Source organism: Blennius ocellaris (assembly GCF_963422515.1).
Source record: "Blennius ocellaris genome assembly, chromosome: 18".
Taxonomy (NCBI): domain Eukaryota; kingdom Metazoa; phylum Chordata; class Actinopteri; order Blenniiformes; family Blenniidae; genus Blennius; species Blennius ocellaris.
In genome coordinates this window covers 4,789,720-4,811,890 of record NC_137667.1, presented here as the reverse complement: position 1 = coordinate 4,811,890, position 22,171 = coordinate 4,789,720, and the positions used below count along the sequence as shown (strand labels likewise).

General features: G+C 43.9%; 2 protein-coding genes across 2 annotated transcripts in view; one reads left to right on the top strand and one right to left on the bottom strand.

Annotated features, from left to right (window-relative positions):
- Positions 1-229, top strand: part of klhl29 (kelch like family member 29) — a gene marked incomplete at both ends in the record, with an annotated part of 120,896 nt that extends 120,667 nt beyond the window's left edge. Inside the window, one exon of the mRNA XM_080513990.1 lies at positions 46-229. Within this exon, the coding sequence (XP_080370116.1) occupies positions 46-229 (184 nt within the window). The remainder of the gene's footprint in view (positions 1-45) is intronic.
- A 3,467-nt stretch (positions 230-3,696) lies between these two features.
- atad2b (ATPase family AAA domain containing 2B) overlaps positions 3,697-22,171 on the bottom strand; it is a 70,650-nt gene continuing 52,175 nt past the window's right edge. Inside the window, exons 27-28 of the mRNA XM_080514171.1 lie at positions 11,073-11,201; positions 3,697-5,409 (exon numbers count right to left, since the gene is read on the bottom strand). Coding sequence (XP_080370297.1) covers positions 5,368-5,409; positions 11,073-11,201 — 171 coding nt within the window. The 3' untranslated portion in view covers positions 3,697-5,367. The remainder of the gene's footprint in view (positions 5,410-11,072; positions 11,202-22,171) is intronic.

Genomic DNA, 22,171 nt, shown 5'->3' with positions numbered 1-22,171 from the left:
TTGTGAAGACTGAAGCGAGTCCTGTGTGTGTGTGTGTGTGCGCAGTGCCGTCATCCTGGACGGGAAGATCTACGTCACCGGGGGCATCGTGAGCAGCGAGGGTCCCGCCCTCAGCAACATGGAGACCTTCGACCCCTGCAGCAACACGTGGACACTCCTGCAGTCGCTGCCCTGCCCGCTCTTCAGGCACGGCTGCGTGGTCATCAAAAAGTACATCCAGAGCGGCTGAGGTCGATCGGGGGGGGGGTTTAGGGGTTGACATCCAAACCTCGCGGGGGGGGAGGGGGTTTGTGGTACGATGGGTTGACGGCAGCTTAAGAGCCGGGGTCGGCTGCCAAAAAAAATAAAATAAAATAAACCTCTGGACGTGACGCCAGCATCCATCCACTCTGCTCCCCCCCCCCCCCTCCCCTCCACCCTGTGCAGAATGTACTTCACGTTCGACTACTCGGCCATGTCAGGTGACGACGCCTAACCTCCAGTACTGTACGTGTCATGGTGGTAGTTGATCCTCATCCAACAGGCACAGGGACCCTTCTTAGTAATTTCCTTTTATTTTATTTGCGGTTCATTTTGTCTTTTCCATCTCTGTGAATGCATCGCCTGATCCTTTCCTTTAAAATCTCCACTGAGTCCACTCAGCGAAAGCCATTTTCAGACCCCCCCACCCCCCTCCGACTAGATTGACCGACGGCCTTCTTCATTAGCCGGGTTACTTTGCGACGTACGTGACATTTCTCAGTAGAGACACCTGCAGGACGGGAGGGCGAACAAGCCAATCTGTTTCCCTCGTTATTGGTAGACGTTGACGAGTTTCCTCTCTCTCCCCCCACTGTATCAGGAACCCCCCCCCCAAAAAAAAAAAAAAACATTGTGGAGATTTATGAGGTAATTTCAAAACCAGATTTGGAACCGTGCAGCTCTTTTAATGACTCACTAAACATAGGAAAAACTATCAAACTGGGGTCAAGTAGGGTTTAAAGAGACAAAATGCCCCCCCCCCCCCTTTTTTTTTCCCCTTTATTGTGCAATCCAACCTGATAGAGATATCATCTGGTGTGCAAGTGGCTTGTCTTTAGCCTCCTTTATTAATCCTCTCGGTCTCTGGCCCTGCGTGAGGAGAGAGGGGGAACTGCGACTCCCACCGACGTCTGATATGAAGTCGAGACGGTTCCTCCTCTGGGAGGGAGAAGAAACAAAAAAAAAAAAAAAAAAGCACAATATTCACCTGTGACTGTTACCATCGACGTTATCTGCCGCGCCATGTTTTCTCTGTCTTTCATAACCTTTACCCCCCCCCCCTTCTTCTGTTTTATACAATGTGTTTCATTGCAACCCACAGATTAGACTGGGTTGGTTATTCTGTAAATACAGGAAGGAAATATGTATATTTTAAAAACCTGATGGCAATTCTGTATAAATGTTTTTAGAAAAAAAAAAAGTGATAGGCTGGATTGAAAAAAAAATGGTATGTCTGTAAATCTGTACCCAAGAAGGAGAAATTAACAATTGTTATTATTGAAACCTAATACATATACCAGAACATGAGCACGTGTCCCGACTGTTATTCATGTCTTGTCTGATGAGTGTCGCCATGTTGGACTATCACTTGTCGCATACATTTAAATAAGACTGTTGTGACGACATTTCTGTACAAAAGTGGCTAAACAGTTTCTTTTTTTTTTTTTTTTTAAACAGTTTCTAAATGTTTTTGCACATGTTGAGCTCAATCGGTAAGGACAGCTTAGTCCTCTAAACTTTTACAGTTTAAGTCAGACTAATGCTGTAATATAATTTTTTTTTACTAAACGTTATGATTACCTGGTTTTGGGGAGATGTTTAGCCAAATTTGGTCATCTGCATTTTATAGAATCCAACTACACTATTATGGCAGAAATGTATGGAAGCAAAAAAAAAACAAAAAAAAACACAAATTGCACCGAAGTACATTGGATTTTTAATGCTCACTTAAAACAAATTCAGCCTGCAGGTTGTTAAAAGTGGATTTGCTACATAAACAATTTCACAAAAAAGTAAAAAAAAAAAAAAAAAAAAACAGAGCCTGTCCAAAGTTCAATTTGCACCTTTATTTCAAGTATATCACAGCAGTTTATTTGAGAAATACAGTAAATGTTTCATTTCAAATATAACTTACACTAAAGTAACAATTGCGAACAAGTGTGTTAAATACAAACAAAAAAGAATAGACGACGTCTTTGACTAAATTAGCTGGAGGAAAAAACCAAAGAAATAGGGAAGAACAAAGTCATCAAGAAGAGAACGAGCCTTTTCCTTCTGCATACTGGACTAAGTAGTCTCAACTACCAGACAAAAATTGGTTGTTAGTCCAAACTGGCTACAATTGATAAAAAGAAAGGAAGATCACAATGTATGACATTTAACTACCCATGGTTTTGTCCAAATGTGTGGGTTCAGCGTTTTTTTTTTTGTTTTTTTTTAATAAAGTCATAAAAAATAACTTCTTTTTTTTGGCAGAAAGTGGAAAAAACATTGAAAGACAATCTGATCCTGTCTCTCCCAGTGGGACGCACCAGAAACAAACTCTACGCTGTGAACGTCCTAACGTTAGGCTCTTCCAGTACGCCGTTGTCTCGTCACCGCTCTGAGTGAAGGAAAGGTCACAACCATGAAATAAATAAGAAAAAAAAAAAAGCCTAAAACGACGTGTTGTTGCGTGTCGAACCTGAGAGAGCTGTAAACCGCTTTAATTCCCCCTCACACGCCAAATCCAACCTGCTACACAGACGCTACGCAATTCAGCAAAAAACAAAAGGGTTAAAACAAAACACTTTAATTTATTTTTCAACGTACAAAAAAATGAACTAAATATTAGGTGTAAAAACATGACTCAATCATAAACACGGAACCATGAGATGAAAATCTGGAAATCGAACATTTACATGGAGGGACGGTGGGAAGGCAATGGGTGTGTGAGGAGGCAGTTTGAGTGGGAGTTCCTTTTGGGGGGGGGGGGGGGGGGGCGCAGATCTGGGCTCTCCTCTGTGTCAAACTACAGTAGAAACTAGGAGAATAAAGGGGGAAAAAAAACCAAACTGATGTATGCGATCACCATCTGGATGATATGAACAACAAGTCTTGAATTACTGCAGTGGCTGTCGTCATGGCGACGCCGATCCGGTACCCAAAGGCGGTACGTTTAAGGGTGTTCCAACAGTATTTAGAAAAGCAGAGGGGAGCAAATACTGCGTTTGTACCCAGTAAACAAGTTTCCGCTTTAAATAAATTAAGCTGAGGTAGCATTGTTTTCTTACGTTCACTCTCTGCAGTAGTCCGACCTGCCGATCGCCACTATGCATCATCGTCACCCGCAGTACGAGGAGGAGGGGGAGGAGGGGGGGGGGGGGGGGGGGGAGACGAAAGGCAGAGTTTTGCACCGAGTGTGAGAGGAGACTTCGCCAGTCTGCATTCAGAACCCAAATAAACACCTTCATAAAGCTTCAGAAAACACTTTGATGTACTACAGGATGGGGGAACTCATGTACATGTATGGTTGTGGGGTTGGGGGTGGCGACAGGTGAGCATCCAGCTTCTCTCGTCTGGGTGTTGAGAGAAAACACAACCAAAAGAAAATCCACAAAGTCTGAAAAGGAAGAAAACAAACTCCGAAGAAAACAAAGAAATCTTGTAATGCTTTGTACACTTCAGTGACGGGGGGGGGGGGCACTGCCTAGAATGGCCTTGTTCACTCGGGATTCACCGCCCATGCAAAGGCGAAAGAAAATCTCAATTCAAGCAATAAAAAAAACAAGACAAAAAAACATTTGTATAAAATTATTGGAAAAAAAAAACGCACCAAATAATACACTGGCTTTAGCGACCGTCTCATAAAACATGTCCAGAGTTGACGGGGGGGGGGGGGGGGCGGCGAGCAGCACTGTTTTGAACACTTGGCACATCAGATCCTTTCACTGGCACCGCTGCCGTTTTATTTCCTTTTTGCATATGAAGGAGTGAGGGAAGTCTGGAGCGGTCGCCCCTCCCCCGACTGTGTTTCAAGCGGACGCAAAAAAAACCAACATTTAAACAGTTGCCTCACGTGTATATCAGACCGTGATGTGATGTGGCCACAGAAGGGCGAGAAATCTACGACTTTCCGAACAGTAATTGTAATTTTTATTTTGAAATGCAGATGATTTGTAATCATCTCGATGGTTTCTAATCCGCCTCAGGGTCACCGTGACCTCGGGCGGTTACTCGGGAGCGCCGTTGCGACGTCCGTGAAACGACCTGCGAAATAAATCCGTCTCCTGTGAGGTTTTGAATAAGGCACACGCTAGGCAGTGCAAACTACGGACGCCTTCCAATTGGTACTGCTTCCAGTCCCTCAAGCTGGGGTGTCGATAGGAAATAAAAAAAACATAAATAAATACAAAATTAAAAAGAAACATTCAAAAGAACATGAGCTAATGGGCACAGGGAAAACATTCGGGCTGAGAGTAGTGAGGGGTTAAAAACGAACTATTGAGGATCTGCCGGAGGCGCGAGCGAACGCGTCACAGACGACTCTCGACGAGCTTCCCCTCGCCTCGGCCTGCCGTATTTGCGTCTGCGGTGTAAACGATTGTTCTGGGCGAGAGGAGAATCCCCGACGGTGGCTCAGATAATGATCGGGACCGGTCAAAGTACGGACGAACGGCGATCGAGGACAACGAGGAAATTAAAAAACAAAACTTAACAGACGGGTGATGACCGAGGGCGTCGTCGACCTGCATCCACACTTCTGCTGGTGAGGGTCTTGAGTGAATGTGTGCGGAAACTCACGTCGTGTGTGTGTGTGTGTGTGTGTGTGTGTTAACCCGCTCTGAAGAGAGCGAGAGAGGGCGAGCGAGCGGCATGATATGACGTCGCCCGATCTGTTGGCTTCGCTAGTCGTCCCACGTTGAGTGTTCCCAAGAGCAGCATGGATAAAAAGATAGTATAGCACCCGAGTAGCACCAAGGTTCGCCCGTCATCGTCGATGTACACGTGTGTGTGTGTGTGTTTCAGTGTGTGTGTGTGACTGACACACCTGCAGGGGTTTGGTTGTGTTGAGTGGGTCTGGATCTGGCCAGCTTCCTGAGACGATAGCACCATTGAATGTCTCTTGTATTCGTCCTCGTTTTTTCTTTTCTTTTCCTTTTTCGGGCGGCGCTGAAGTTTCAGTGTTTCTGTTGATGAGGGCTGGACTCAGAGGCGCCTCCGTTCCCGCTTTGCTCAGTCTTTGTGAGTCTGTGTGTGTGTGTGTGTGTGTGTGTGTGTGCGAGAGAGAGACAGAGAGAGAGAGAGAGTGTCTCCGTGGTCCCAAGCTGTTCAGGATCTACCTGATAGGTGTGTTCTCTCGTCCTCTCACAGGAATGTATCAAAATGCTGGATTCTCTCCTCCATCCCCTGCAACACAAACACACAACAGAGACACACAGGACGCTCAGTCTCCACCAACGCAACTCACTCGGCAGTGTGTACGAAGCATCTGTGCGCCACAGTTTCAATATTACTTGGAAATTTCCCACAGCAAACAACAGCTTTCAGCGTGATAAATGATGTAAAATGAAGCAAAGCTGTGCTCGAATGAGACGGGCGATTTTTCTCAGCATGAAAACAGCAGAGTTTGACACTGACTAAATCTGAAGAGAGCCAGACGAAGAGAGATGGATGTTAGCCTGCAATAGACCGTGATTAATGCCTTGAAGATGATACAGTGTGTGTGTGTGTGTGTGTGCGTGTGTGTGTGTGTGTGTGTTCCCTCGTCTGAGTCAGTGCGACAGATACGAGATACCAATCTCAACAAAAAGTTAAAAACCATCAACTTTTACAGCAAAGAGCAATTTTACACTTTAAAGAAGGGTAAACTTTTTTTTTTTTTTTTAAGTACATTTGCACCACGCGCACACACACACACACACACACACACAGCTCCCCCGTCAGAGTTGGTGACAGAATGACAGAGCAATTTACATAATTACCAACTATTAGCATATAATCCCGAGGGCCTCCGCCGATACTATTTCACTGCTTTTTGTAACGCGGATGTCTAAAGACTGCTCGCAGAGATAGTTATTACAGCTGGAATAAGTTTAATCCTAATAGGTTTTGCAGGTTTGTCACATATGTAGCGTTACGAAGTTTGGCGTTTATGTTAAATGTAAGAGAGAAAAAAAAGTTGATTATCTAATTTTGGCGGAGCGAATTGAATCAGTCAGAAATTTTTTTTTTTTAATTACCACTGAACGCATCTTTTTAGTCGTCTCGGTTTACATTGGTAAAAGATTGAGTCCTTCAAGAAAAAGGTTAGGAAGCACCGATTTAGAACATCGACTAATTACAGTACAATCACAATTTAAAAGAATATTAAGATAGTCAGGCAGCTCAGAACTCCTGGAGTGAAATATATAAAAAAAAACTAATAAAAAAAACAACTTTAGGAAAGCAGGAGAACACCGGCCACCAGAAGTGGAAATATTTTCAGGATCCTTACATTATGGAACGTGTGTCGTCTTTAAGCCTGATAAGTAGTATGAATGATAACGCGTGCAAGTCTGCAGATGCGCCACGCAAAAAGTATGGACGGGGCTTCACAAACAGACCAACGGAGCAGTACCACCAGGAGCCTCAAGGGGCAGCATCGAGATTAAAAGCCAACAACTGGTAGTGGTTCAGCAAGATGGTTGAAGTCCTCACAGATCACCACAATGCCTACTAATGAGCCTCTTTCTCAATTCCAACATTTAGAGCGGCGCCCTCTAGTGGATTGCAGCTCCGCTTGACGCAGCAGGGCAGTGATCGACTCGTCTATTTCTGTGTTTTACTGATACATCTTCTCATTTTTGAATATCCAGACTCCATCCATGGAAGAAAATGCAAACTGCGCACATTAAAACCCCCCTGTTGCGCAATAGCGCCAACCGGCGTGCCCACTATTCACTTCCTTAAAATGTTCCTCCGTGTTCGAATTACTTCGACAGCTTGGTCCTGAATGGCATGCGCTTCCACTCCTTCATTAAACTCTGTTTGGAGTTTGCTGCTATTAAATGAGACAAAGGCCTGAAATGTGCACATTAATGCATGCTTCAGTAAGCATATTCATACAACTACTCGCACTCCTCAGTGTGTTTTGAGTGGAAGTGAAGTCAGCCCAAAACAGGACCCGGGCGCCTTGCGGCTCGTGTCGCGTTAATAACGTCCAGGTGACGCGCATCAGAACGCAACAACGCGTGAAATCGATGTCGTGTAGCTCGAGCTGCTCATTTAACCGCCAAAGAGTTATGCAAACTATACCCACCGCCTCTTACGACTCCTCCTGAACCGATTCTAAAACAGTCGCAGGAGTGATGAAGCCTCCTTTTTTTTTTTTTTTAAAGCTCATTTGTAATATTAATGAGGCGCTGAGCTTCCTCAGCGTACAATGCCGGACCTCACAAACCGGGAAACTCGACGAGGCCGATTTTACTCTGGGGGGGGGGGGGGGGGGGGGCAAAAAAAAAAAAAAAAGTCGCCATATCAGAAAGTTCTCGAAAGATTTGCAAATATACACCAGTGCTTTTCAACGCCCGACCATGCAAATGTGGTCTTTACGTCCTCGGATCTGTATGCATGTGACCTCGGGTTAATCGGCCTTCAGCCAGCAGTCTTTTTTGAAAAGCCTCTGCAGCTCTTCTATCTCGCCGCTGTTGAGTTCGGTCGGACTCTCGAGTCCATGAAAAGAAAAGAGCAATTCCTTTGCAGCTCAACAGGTAAGCTATCGAGTTTTTATTTCCCAGCCGGGCCATCAGGGCCGTGTGCATTCAAAGAAAAAAAATCCAGCGCGGTATGCACCGCTCTGTCGACGTGTTATCAATTTGTGATGTTCAACCTATTCGAATGTGATAAATTAGTTTGGTGCACCCTCCCCATTTGAACCCGTCGTATGTACCTCCAGCTCGGGTTACCGACTCCCTCCATTTCCCAGATCTAATTTCCTGCAACCCCTGGGAGGAACGGAGGGGGTTCTCTGCGGCGTGTAGGTTAGCCGGGCAAAAAACAACAACTGTGTGCGTTGTTTTCAAGCGAGTGGAGAGAGAGAGAGAACAACGCTGTTTACTGTAGCTGAACAAAGGTGCGGGATCACAATGATGAGAGACAGCTCTGTATTGTATTCCCGTCCTACCGAGGCTACCGTCGACGGAGAAGCTGCTTTCTCTGTCTCTTATATGAAGAGTTCTCGCTTTATGCGGTTCAAGAGCAAAGGTCTCGGAGGATGCCCTCGCTCTTTTAATTCTGACTGTCTGTGTCAAAGGCAGGGCCATGATATATCACTGCAAAGAAGCACAGGTCATAAAGTCAAATTAATTACATTTCACAGTTTGCCTATAGGAATTGGTAAAAGCCAATATAATGTAGCATGCTTCCTGAACCATTAAGCCCTCGGTTGCTCCGAGTAAACAAGCAGGGAAGAAGAAGAAGAAGTAGAAAAGAAGAAAAAAAAAAAGAAGATTTCAAATGACCTGCGAGCTGCAATATTCACACCATCACCGACCAATGTGAAGTTCAGCCATCTTGACCGCTCGGATGTTCGGCTCCGGCACCGCAGTTGATGGAGGTTAAAGGTCGGCGGCTTTTTTGAAAAGTCTTTTAATTGCTGTGCGAGAGATACAGGCAGAACATAATAGTTTGCTTGGAGCAAACAACCGACGCTACTTTCCAGGCTGGAACTTTTTTGTTGGCATGTTGCTGCGCGCGGAGCCTATATGGTCTCTCCCTTTGGGTTTCACTGAAAGCTCGGCGCCGTCCACTCCATCTGCTCGAAAGGTCAGCTGCTCTGAATGGCCGAGACGGAGGGGGCGCGCGGGGCGGGGAGTAGTAAAGGAGACAAATGTATAGACACGCTCCATTTCACTCAGATCTACGACTTGGACAAATGCAGGGATGCTGCAACATTACGGTGGAAATGGCTGCAGCGGGCCGTGCACGGCAAGGACTCTGTGTTGTGTCCATGTTTTTGCATTCAGTCGGGAGCCGCGAGGAGATGACCTGCTGTGGAGCGGAGGTGCGTGTTGGAAACAGGCAAACAAAACACGTGCCAGATGAGCTGACATTTCTGCTCGCGAAACACCAATTTAGGCTGGCAGTATGAAATAAAAGCCAGACCCCCCCCCCACACCCCCCTCCTCCCCTCCCCATCTCTCCCCCGTCCACGAGCCGGCCTTTCGACAGGCGGCACCACCTGGCTGACTACCCTACCTCCCTCCCTCGCTCTTTTTGCTGCCCCCCCCCCTCTCTCTCTCTGACATCCTGACAGCCAGCTCTGGCTCCCAGCGCCAGGACGCTGCCATTCCCGGCCCCCAGTCTGCGCAGACGTCCCACCACAGCAGCAGATGACCAGATGGGGTTCTTTAAATGTGGCCACATTCTCTGTATGGGCCATTGTCAAAAAAAAAAAACATATATAAAAAATTTTAAATCGTGAGGGGAGGAAGAAGCTCTTTCTCATTAACTCTTACTTGCGAACACGCATTTGGCAGGAAACAAGTGTTTTTCAGAGGAATGAAATACAACATTAAACACATTTCCACTGCGGCTATAAACAAACGTGCGTTTCATTGCAAATGTTTTTTCTCTCCCTAAATTATTGACTTTATGTCCTTGATGTTCATAAAAAAAAAACTGTAATCATGCTTCAATAAATTAAGAGCTTAGCGAACCGGTGGTGGAAAGCAGGACAGTTTCTGTTTGCATGTGGGGAAAACCTGAAAATGACTTGCTACTTCCAGCAATAACTTTGAGCTACTTGCCGATACGAGTACTTATCAAATGTCATTAAAACCCAATTGGGGCTTTGTTAAGCAGACTTATCCACTAACCAGTATTTGGAGTGAGGAAGAAAGCTTAATCGGATAAATTAAACTTGTTGTTCCTTACAAGTTCAGTTATACCCATATATCACACGATATAATACAATTACGTTTTTTTTCATTCTGCTAAGATTTTGGCACAAAGAGAGCTTTAGTTTTTGTGTTTCCGGCTAAAGTGAATTTGAGTCCCACCTGCTTGAAGCCTCTCTGGCCTTTTACAAATGCAAATGTTATGTTGATGCAGTACTTTACCAATCTGTGTAAAATATTCAAATTTGAAATTGGTTTTGGCCGTTGTTCTGCTGTTTTGCTGCAACCAATGGAAGCAAGAAAGTCAAATGAATGTGTGTTCAAAAGGAAAGCTGGAAGAGAAGAGTTTCTCAGAGGCTCTGTCATTATACAATACACATGGGAATGCAGCTTTCAAAGAAACGGACATGATGAGGATTGTTCTGTAAAACATTAGTGACATGAGCAACTGGCAACCTGCGACCACAGGTGGCAACTTTCCCCATTTTTCTTTCTTTTTTTTTTTTTTTTAAAGAAAGTTTTAATTTGTGAATATAAATTAAAACTTTCCTGTTTCAGAGATTATGAGAGGGGAAAATGTCTTTATTTGGTGTAAAAGCATGACCTGTAACTAGTCTGGAGCCCAAGGACCGGCGATACCAACGAAAAGTCTTGGTTTCCACTGTAATACATATTCCACTGACGTCATTACAGCTCCTCTTTCATAGTGAATATTGATCCTGGTTTTTGGTCGTGATCCCACTGACTGCAGCAGGCTGGTTTTCTCGTCTACGGCGCATCTACACCCCCAAAGCAGGAGCACATCTCAGACACCAACTTATTTTTTAACAAAGATTATTATTTTGACTCATGTACCAGTTACTTAAAATCAAAGTCGCTCAGTAATTTTGCCTGAGGGGGGGGGTCAACCTCACAGGACAAGACGAAAATGAAATACAGCTCCAACATAAATTATTCAGATATTGGGCGGTTGCGTCAATAAAATCGTTACTTTCTATGAGCTTTGACACATTTCGCAATTTTTTAAATCTACCAAAAGTCAAGAGCCTCGGTGGACTTGAGTGCAAATTGATGAATTCTGCTGGGTCGTTTGACTTTGGGGTTATAAATGAATCTGAAGGAGTTCATAATGATTTGTGAAGAATTTAGCACATTTTGTACTGAGGACCCAAAAAAACAAAAACAAAACCAGACCTCCAGTAGCTGGGTCTTGTCATACTCTCTGCGGTGCTGGTAGATACACTGGCTGAGCAGTGAGTAAAGCCGCTCCAGCTGCTCCACGCTGTAGCCCTCGCTCTTCTTCACCACCGTATCCAGCAGAGCCTGTAAAGGGAGGGGGGGGGGGGGAAGAGAAGAGAGAAGATGCAAACAGATGTGTTTAGACTAAACACTCCAGTTTTATTTACTTCCTCAAATGCTGGCGAGCCGTACATCGTATATTATTAGCATGTGCGCGGGGAAACAATGACGATACGGACAGACAGTCGGACGCCGCTGAACAACCGGTCGCACCAGCAAAGCGCTGATGTCGGCGCGCGGAGATGCAGCGTTTGGAGGTCAGCTGTATTCAAAAGCAATTAACATCAGAGTGACAGCTAATTAAGGCTAATCATAATTAGAACCAAGTTTACATTTCACTGCTACTTTAATTAAAACATTCTGGACAGTCAAAGGCCCTTTTAATTGACCTGTTCCTCACATTCTACCCAAGCCAAAGTACGTGTGTGTGTGTGTGTGCGTGTGTGTGTGTGTGTGTGTGTGCCTACTTAAACACCAGGCTCATCAGAATGCATGAACCGAGACAGCCAAGGCACAATAATTAAAGTTATCATCAGTGACACAAAGCAAACACAGAAACCTCAGCAGAAATTAAATGTGTGTGTGCGTGCGTGGGGGTGGGGGGGGGGGTTGAGAGAGACGGTGTCCACGTGTGAGACACGTAAAATCAATGCGATATCATGATTAATACGACATGGATGTTTGTCACAGCCTCTCATCAGTGAACGTCTGAGAGATAATTACAGTGAGCAAAAGAAAAATTGCAGAGGCAAAAAGGTTAGCGTTGTATAAATCACTGAACTCCATCTGACAATGATTTAATGGCCGCCGCATTGATTAAATGGAGTTAAACTACGGCTTCACACCCACAGAAACTTTAACAAACTTAATCCCGGAGGCAGACCTGATGTGACGCCACAACTTTGGCCTCAAGAACAATACTAGCTTACGATGTCTTTCCACACTGAAGCCAACCAATTGAGTTTCCCTCGTTCATAATCGGGAGGAGCGTGGTGAAAAGTGAACCAATTGTGAATGAAGCGTGGGCAAGCAGAAAATACCATGGAAACAGAGGAGAGGGGAGGAAAAAAAACAAACTAGAATACAGTTGTTGCCACATTGTGACACATGACAAAGTCTGTAGATTGACTGTGGGAGTGTTCGCTGCACATAAAGCCAGAAGAAGAAGCCTGCTAACACGTGGACATATAGTTCCAAGACACGAGACCAATTCGTGGCAGTTTAGTCACACGGTGCAAACAAAGCATGCCCATACGCTGCATTAAGTCAGTTCCCAGAAAAAGAGTCAGTTTCTTCAGTGATGGTAGGGTGATGTTCACTTCTAACTTCTTTTCTAATAATTGAAATGACTCCAAATTGCTGTCTTACCGAGTTTATCCCAAAGGAAAAGTATAATTTGCAAACATATTATTAATCAATTAGTACCATTAATCAATAATCCCATGATTTTGATAATGAGGATGGTATTTTTGCTGACATAGCAATAATACAACTTTCTGTGCTTTACGTGATTAGTCGCATCACCGCATTCACACTAATGATCGGCTGGCTCTCCTTTCGAAGACACTTGGTGGTAGAGGTCCCATTTCACTATGCTGCCAAAATAAGAAATAAAAAATGAAATTGGGAAGGAGTTTCAAAAATATTCTCAAAATGCTAGGCTGAGCAGAAAAGATATTCAAGTAAACACACTGTGGCAGAACTGACAGCACTTAGTTCTCTACCCATCTTCACCGACTGCCTCGCTCACTGACAGACAGACAGACAGACAGTCAGACACACAGAAACCATCTGTTATGCAACACTTGCTTATTCTAATCCACACAAACGAGGTTAGCATGCAGAATACTTCACATGCCCTCGTTGGGAGTTTCGTCAAGTTGGACTCACGGTCCTGGATTTACCTCCTTAACCCACCATGCACCCATCGCAGACATCGTCATGTCTGGTACGGAGGATGATAGCGATGTCTTTGCATTAAAAAAAAGCACCACCGTTACTTGATTTTTAACATTTTTGGGTTTTTTTTTTCCTCTCGTGTATACCTTGCATCTAAAATGCAGTTAGTGGCACATGCTCTTTATACAGTGTTTAAATGCTTTCAAGCCGGGTTCTTTGAAAGTCCCCTTGGACAACCATCAGGACAAATACTTTTTGTCTACCGTAGCATGGCTGCTCTTTCATCTCCCCACTACAAAGTGAAAGTAATTGGTGACGAGGGAGGGCATTCGCTCCTTTTGGACTTGTGAATCCCTAATATCCCCCCTTTTTTTAAAGATTTTTTTCTTCTTCTTTCTTTGCATTACAGAAACTCATTATACCACAACAAAAGTAACAAAAGCAAATTAGATGCTTGGTAGGCATTTAACTCCTCAGGCAATAAACATTTTTCTCTGCATATATCCCCCCCCCCTCCCCCTAACTTAAATTGATAATCCTATTATCTATTCAAATGTTTTGTAAAAGGTTTGGTACTTGAGACAGCGCAATATTTTATATTCTAAGACTGTCAATGAAGATGAGAAATGAAGAAAAACGGCACTTTCTTTCCCTTACTTCTGAGAAAAGTTTCCCTTTTCATACTTTTTCAGCTCCACTGCCAATGAATGCACATCACACAGAACTCAACAGCCTGAAAACATTAGTTGGAGTCGGCTATACTTTCTAAATATTCACACTTGCTTAATTCAATCTGGATATATAGGTGGCTACACCTGTATTACGCTCTTGCATAAGAGCTTCCACCTGGACAATGTAATAACTTTGTGTCCCCTGATGAATAAAGGGAGCGTTCCCAAAAAAATCTCTGTAATACTCCGAATTCATGCAAAGTGATAATCATCACCGCTATCTCAAAAGTGCCATCAGCTGCTCCATACTGAGGAGATTTTATGGCGTCTTTTTTTTCCCCTCCTCTTCAGTAGCGGTGGCGGCAACGTCAGGGGAGTTCTCCGGTTTCAGACTTTCAATCCAGCCATGAGAACTCATATAAAACATTTAAAAGAAAAAAAACGGAGAGAGGCCGAATGGAGCACATCACAATCAGACGCCAATTTTAACAAAACATGCATAAAAGCTTTAATTAGCATCATTACAGCCCATCACACATGCGTAATAATGTATGGTGTGTCTCAGGTCTTCCTTTCATCCCGCTGCCAGGGCATTTCTTTCTATTTTTCATTACGCTTTCCAGCTTTTGCTTTAAGTGCACTTCAGTATTTTATAGTGCACCTTTCCTCCTTTATAGTGCATCTTCTCACCTTAAGCCATTTTCAATGTTTTACTGAGCCCCCCCCCCCCCCCCCCCCACCTCATTTCAGACAAAGGCACTTTTTGCACAACAACCTTTGCTTCCACTGTATTTGTCTTTTCTTTTCTTTTGCCTTCACCCCCCCCCTCTCGGCATCCGCCTCACTTTATTCTCCGTTTGCTGTGGGCGAGCTGATTGCTCCAGTGTACTTCCCAGCCTTTGTCAGCTTGATCAGGATGCCGGCGACGGTGTGGGGTAAATGGTGTGAGTGTGTCTTACACAGGCTCGGTGACGGAGTGAGCTCAAAGCACACAAAAGGGCGGTAATCCCGTGGGTTAAAGACTACCACTGACATGGGCCATTTACCCTCACCCTGCTCTAAATTCCCAGCTCGATCTTCTCCTTCTCCATCTTAACTCACATCTCTATCCAGACCAATACTTCCTATGACCACAGATGGATGTGAGCGGGGCGGCAAAACAAAAGAGGTACATGGAGCAGCATTACCGTCACGACTCAACAGGTGACATCTGATCTTAAAGTGGGTTGTTGGTTGCTTAGAAGGATTCTGGATTGAATTTTAAGCATTTACATTTTTTTTTAAATATAGAAAGTAAATTCTGTCGCATACTGTTTATTAATTTGTTCTGTACCATTAGAAAAAAGGGGATTCGTCTCATCCCATGGCAAAACAATTCAATCAATCCAGCTATTATTTGATATAAACATGTCCACTTAAAAGTAGTTTAAAGTGCCCAAATGTAAATATACATAACGTCACCATTTAAGCTTTTCCTTTATTGGTTTCTTTAAAAACTGGCGACATCTGTGTGTGCTTTTTAAATCAATCTTCAAAGAAGAGATACATTTAATTTTATTATGAGCCTTTTTAGAGTTAAAGAGTATATTCTGAATGGTACTTTCATGTTTTATCAGATCCGGGGATGTGTTTTGAAGCACATTTCCCTCTTAACACACTTTTACAGGCTCTAATGCTTCTATTCATCTTTTGATGTGTTTAATTTATCTTTGTACATAATTGGGGGGTTTTTTCCCCCCCTGATTTCCTTCAGTCCCGTCTGCGGATGCGGTTTATATCTCTATATAAAATAATTTGCATCATTACAAGATGTGCAAAATGTGAACGTGATGCACTGAATTTACCGTCATTCTGAGCTTTGGGTGTGCGACAAAGGAAACCTTTTCTTAAACAAACAAGCTCTTAACAATCCCACATGCAGGCTGAGCTGGGCTGTGATGGAGCAGAGGGGCTTTGATCACTCCGTGCTTTACTAGCTACGTGTGACAAAGAAAGAGACTTCCTTCTTGACTGACTGAGAGGAAAGGGTTAGTAGGCAGTGAGGGGAAAAAAAACCAAAACAAAAAAACAAGGATTTGAAACCCAGCAGCCCCTTTCACTGGGGACACTATTAAGCCTCCGATATACGCTTCTAAGAGAACGATTCAAACCCCGTCTTCTTATTTTAACGAACATATCTTTGTCTCAAACACCAACAAATGAATGAATTATAGATTTTTTTTGACTTTTTTGTTACTATACGTCTATTTAGTATACCTGGGCCAACCAAGTTTAGGTCGCTTAGACTGCAGCCAATTTCCACTGATAAGAGAAGAAGACAACCAACAGAGATGATCCCATTCCAATACATTGCAGAGCAACCGAGTAGTTAACCCAAGAAAGATGGCGGACGGTGATGGAAGCCACGCAGACACAAACTGAACCAGCTGTTAGGAGGGAGTGGATACCACTCCATCACAAAAGCCTTTTTGTGAGGCCACAAGCTGGAGGTGGCACTAGCGAGTGGCGACTTTGTCAATAGGAGTGGGTGAGAGGGAAAGAAGGAGAAAAAAAAAAAAAAATCTGCCTCTGTGGCTAATAATAGGGCTTATGGGGTACTTGGTCACACAGGTAATGCAATATTGATGGCGTTACAAGGGTCAGGGACAATCACGATAAATCACATTACCATGGTCACAGCGCATAAAAATGAAGTACTGTTCGCTTGCAGCTTTGCCACGTGAAAAACTCCCACTGGGCTTGACAGCTCATCTTAAATATGTAATGGCTGCCTTCAACTATTTTGCAAGAAAATGCCAAGTCATTTGACAGCAGTTAATTTTTTTTTTTTGTACAGTCACAGAAGAAAAGAGATTCAATACCTGGTAAGGTATTTTGTGCAGGACCTATACTAAACCATGTGATTTAATATAAAGTCATAAATTATAGGCGGAATGGCCTTACTTGCTTATTAATCATGGCTTTGAAAGAAATGCTATGGAAATTACTACCTTTCCGCATTTTGACATCACGCTCCTGTCTACATACAATCCACTTTAATCTGTGACTCGGCCACTCAGACACTGAATGCAGTCGCCTTCCGACACAAGCCATAAGAAGAGAGAAACAACGTATAGAGCATGTTAAATAATTGAAGTCTTGGTATACTGGCTGCTGCACCGAGATCTGTAACAGAGTTAAGTTTAATCAATGAGCCGCTGAGAGGCAGTGTGCTGGTATCTTGGCTGGGGGGAAGAATTAATCTATTCGTTGGCTATCATCTAGAAAAAGTCAATCCAAGTTTAAGAGGTGGCTTCCTGATACATCTTCAAATTTGGTTTAAGAGAGTCCAGCTACGCCGATTAACTGGCCGGGCTCGGGCAGTCCCAACTTTATCTTATAGCGAAGAAAAAAAAAAGAAAGGCTTATTCAAGAATTGAAAAAAAAAAAAAAGTAACATCAGAAAAATGAAAGAAAGCATAAAAATTGTAATCGCAGGAAGGCTGTGACAGAAATATACTATCGGAACATCTGAGTACAGTTATCCACGGTAGGACTCGTGAGAAATGTAAAAAGAATAGCCTAAAGTGTAGCAGATGATGGAGATTAGAGTCAGAAACTATAAGCATGTGAGAAACAGTCTGTTTAGTAAACAGGCTGTGGGAAAAGCAATGCAATACTTTACACACTCAAGACAGCCGAGAGCCAATATCGACAGGTGGGTAATAAAGGAGGAGAAGGCCAAGCGACGGCTTCGCACAGACCGCCTCAAACACACCTCCTCATACCCCTGCAAAATTATGTTGACAAAACAAACCAAAAAAGGACAGAAAGCAAATAGAAAAACAAAAAAAAAAGGGCTATGATTAAGCCTTACAGTGGACCTCGAGGGAAATAAAAGGTTAATCAATACAATGTCCTTTACATGTGTAGAACAAGCAGTGTGTCCCTCAACTTGTGTGCTTTGGATGGAAAAGTGTTAAAACGGTGAGTCATGTTGAAGGAGGTCTAAGCCTCTCTCTCTCTCTCTCTCTCTCTCTCTCTCTCTCTCTCTCTCACTCTCTCTCAGTCAATTATTCAATATGAGAATATGTCGTCTATAGAGAAAGAGACTTGGGTGAGCTGGATACATATGAATAAGCACTGCAGCTTTGGAGTGTTACAGGAGATTTGTCATCAGGGGAGTCTGAGCATTCAGTGATGAGGCTTGTAACGCATTACTACCATTACCGTACTTTCAGGTTCCTTATTAAAATACACAGTTTAATTGGAAACAGGAAGTAAATAAAAAGAACAAACAGGCCTGAGAGTCATGTCTGATTGTATTCCCAACACTTAGCTCGTCTATTTTAACCCTTTCCCAATATGACTTGGAATCCTACCCTGCCTTTTAACCGTCACGTATAATACCATATTAAATGTATTTATTTATGCTTCAATGTGCCAAAACGCTGCACGGGATGCACCCTGGTGGCTGCAGCTTGGTTGACAAAAGTGATGCCAAGCGTTTTAAAAATAACAGTTTCCATGTGCGCTATAGCTAATCAGCGGTTACAAAAATCCCACGTGATCTCGACGTTTAGTTTACATAAACGGAGAGGCTGAGTGAGATGCGTGAGGCGCGAGCGAGCGGTTGCAAAAAAAAAAAAGGGGCATAATAAATCACCCAGAAGGCACCGCGGGAGTGCAAACTACTACAAAATATGCAGGGAATAAGAGAGACTGCTGTGTTTATGTTGTGTGAGCTATTGACACAAATGGCCCTCACGTGCCTGGCCAAGAGGCAGAGGTATGCGAGTGCAATTACATGCAGATAGCAACACTGTCAAGGCCATCAGAGGGAATAAATGGAAATAAAAGAAGTACTTGAAATGCCATCTATTTTTATTGACAATCAAACAGTGGTCCGGCAGTGCTATTAGGCTGATCTGTTTTGAACAGACATGTGGCATGGTGGGCTTTGCCAGAGGGGCTCCTGCTGCTATTAGCACTGGAAAAAGAAGGAAGATGACAAACTGAAATAGGCCCATTTCTGTTGACAGGCTCGTCTAAAACAGGAAATCCTGACATGCTGTAAAAGCTGAGGCTCCATATTGTGCCAGCGAGGGGAAACGGTAGCTTTGCCTCGGCAGCTGCTGAAGGAAAAACAGCAGAGCAGGCAGTAGTCCGCCTGTTCTGGGTAAGATGGAGGAAAAATTGCAGGGCCAGATTGGATTTCTTGTTACTGAATTCTCATCTGCAATCCTCAGCGCCACTTCTCCTAGCCCATCTGTGGACAAGTGTCTGATTATTGATGAAAGAAAACAGCTGAGACTAAGAAACATTTTTTGGAGGAGCGATAGAAACAAGCCTCAGGACCTATTTATTCATGCTGAGGAATTTATTTTTTGATCCAGACAGCATCAAGCATCGTTTCAGTGAAAACTGGTAATAACAGGACTTGATTTTACTAAGTGAATCAGAGCAAATAACTGTGCTATGGCTCTGAAAGGCGGGATGTGAATACTGAAATAATACCAGCTCTGTCCTACAGGCTTTGAGTGCAGGGTCTATGAACAAACTCATAACACTCTGATGGTATTTAATTCCAAAGAGATTTCAGAGCCTCTTCCATCAAGTTAAAAGTCAGGAATAATGAGCCCTCTACAATCAATGAATACAACTGAGGGGAGAAGGAACAGTGCGCCACTCACTGTGGGCCTCAGCACACACCCGGCACCGTGCCAGTCCCAGTCCTGCCAGCAAATATCTGCTTAAATGGTGACTCTCATCCCGCGCACCGGAAATTCAATTTGTTCCGTAAGCCCGGGATGAAAAAGCAATTATTCACAGTCCCCTCTTTTCACAATCTGTTTCTTTAAGATATCTCTCTCTTTCCCCCTACTAACAAATAAACCTCCCAGATTAGTGCGGCATGTGGATGTTCGGAGGGGCAGAGAGCTGAGGCGCTATAATCGGGCCAACTAAGACGCCCGTCAATCAGATTGAAGGAAGGGGTCAGGTTCAGCAAGAGAAGATACGAACCCCCACCCCCCACCCCCCACCACCCCACACCCCCATCTTACCCGCGGGACGCGGCTAAAAGCCACTAGATAATGGTTTGATAGTTGGATGCCACTTTTGAGCGTGGAGGACAGGAGTGAGCACATGTCAGACGAGCACTTCTTTTACACCAATTACACTACACAGAGCACCCTAAAACCAAACCCCCACATCTGATCAGTGGGAAGTGCTGTCAGGGGAGCCCACTGAGCCGAGGCTCCAATTTACACTTGGGGTATTAGGTGGGACCCCGGCGTGACAGTGCAAAGTAGCGCGCAGCTGCTTCTCGTGCACCGCCTCTCCGTTACTTGAACACGTCGAGGAGCAAGTTTGGCGTGCGCGGCGGAACAGAGAGAGAGAGAGAGACACCGCTCATGTTTGAGTCATAGCCTTGTTTCATTCAAATTCTTTGCAGGAACAACACCTGTTGATTGAGAGATGTGAAAATGGTCTCGCACTGTAATTGGCACCCCGCTTCTGGACTGACAGCGGGAGAAAATGTTGATGCTCGGGAAAAGCGGGAGAGGGGGAGGCTGAAAGACACTGGCATAACTGTGGGATGAATGGAAAGGAGGGATAAGCTTAAGAAGTTGGGAGTTATCCATCTGAGAAGGGCAGTGTGACAGCGTCAGCTCGAGAACAGACCTATGGATCTAGTGGGGAGCTTAAGGTTGGTCACCCATGATTGCGCTCCTCCATCCTCCGTACCTTAAACCTCTTTCCCATTGTGTATTTTCCACCACATGAAATGATGACGGATATTGCCATTTCTTCATATGGTGCTCTGTTTAACCTTTCACTATGCAGAGAAGCTATACAAAGAATCAAACATAAAGGGATGCGTTATAAGCAAGTAGAGAAGGCTTCTGAAAAGGAGCTTCATACAGCTCCTGTGATGTGGTATTTTTCTTCCTCAGTGTCATTGTTTCAAAGAGCACAAGTTGAGCTAACTCTGCGGGTTCAGTCGAAACGACAAGAAAACTTGGTGTTCTTTCGCGCGAACACTTGGTTGAATTATTAAATCTTCAACCTCTCGACCCCAGATATATGAGTACAGGGGTATCAAATATGAATTCTGTGGAACAAAATCGGTCCGCAAGAAGCATGATGAACTGAGATATTGGTCATTGCCATCTAGCTAGCCGTCAGGGTGAGGAGAAGGTTTTTTTTTTGGTGGACATTTCACCGTATTTTGCACTAGAGAGTGTTCTCTATTTTACCCGCCCTGTCCACTCGAGATCAAAATGCGCTGTATGTGACGCCAGAACTAAAAAAACACCCCAGCATTAGTGCATTACTACAGTTTTAAAATGTTACGTTGCCAACCTGCCACTAGTCAGGGCTACAGAGCAGTCAGATAGCAATCCACCTCCCAGTGGCAGTGCCTGATGAGAAACGAATTAAGTCAACTAGCGCTCAGATAATACCTCGCATGAAACGAAAGTTGCTGCAGATGGTGTTGCGAGCGAGACTGTTTCATGTCAACTTGACATTGTTTACCCAGAGACACTGTGATCCCATCCAGTCTGAGTATGCGACACGGCTCACCACGACAATGACCGTGCAAGGTATGCTTCCACTTAACGCTGTTGAAGGTGAAGGCTGCAGGTTGTCAATGGAATATTTTCAGCCTTCAGTGCCGCGACGCTAAATTATAACCTTCAGAGGACTGGAGGGCGTAAAAAGCTCTGTACTTGAAAACAATTTAAAAGCGCATACGGTTATTGAGGACTATTATTAGAGGCTACGATCTGAAACAGGTACAATGTTTCCAAAACAAAACTGTGAAATGTGCTAAAAGTTGACCGTTTTCAGAAATCCCCCCCCCGTTTTTTAGTCTACTCGACTTGCCTCAATTAAAATGTTCATCTAGTCGGCAGATTAGTCGACGGGAACATCCTGACTGCAACCCCACTGTGACTGAGTCCCATATACACTGGCTCATTTATCCTGCCTCATTTACATACAAACATTCACACACAAAAGGTAACTTAACAGCCCATAGGACGTAATAAACAACCAATCGCAAGTACAGAAATAAACCACAGCTGTTCCTTTTACAAAAGAGGAGGGGGAACCCCAAAAAAGCCCCTTCACCCGCATTGTCAACAACATTATTACAACAACAAGCACCAATATGAGCTTAAATGTGACAAAAGCAAAAGCATATTGGCAACATTTTTAGATTATACCTCCTCATTTACATAATCACAGTCTAATTAACCACTTCCAAAATGTGACAGTTTGCCACAGCTGGCTCCGCTGCATCTAATAAGTCTCTTTGCTGAGATTTTCTTATTTACTGGTCGGATGTGGGGGGTTGGGGGGGGGGGTGTTTATATTTACTGAAAATCTCTCTTTTTTCCCCCCCTTTATAGCTTTAGTGTTTTCTCCCTGAACATT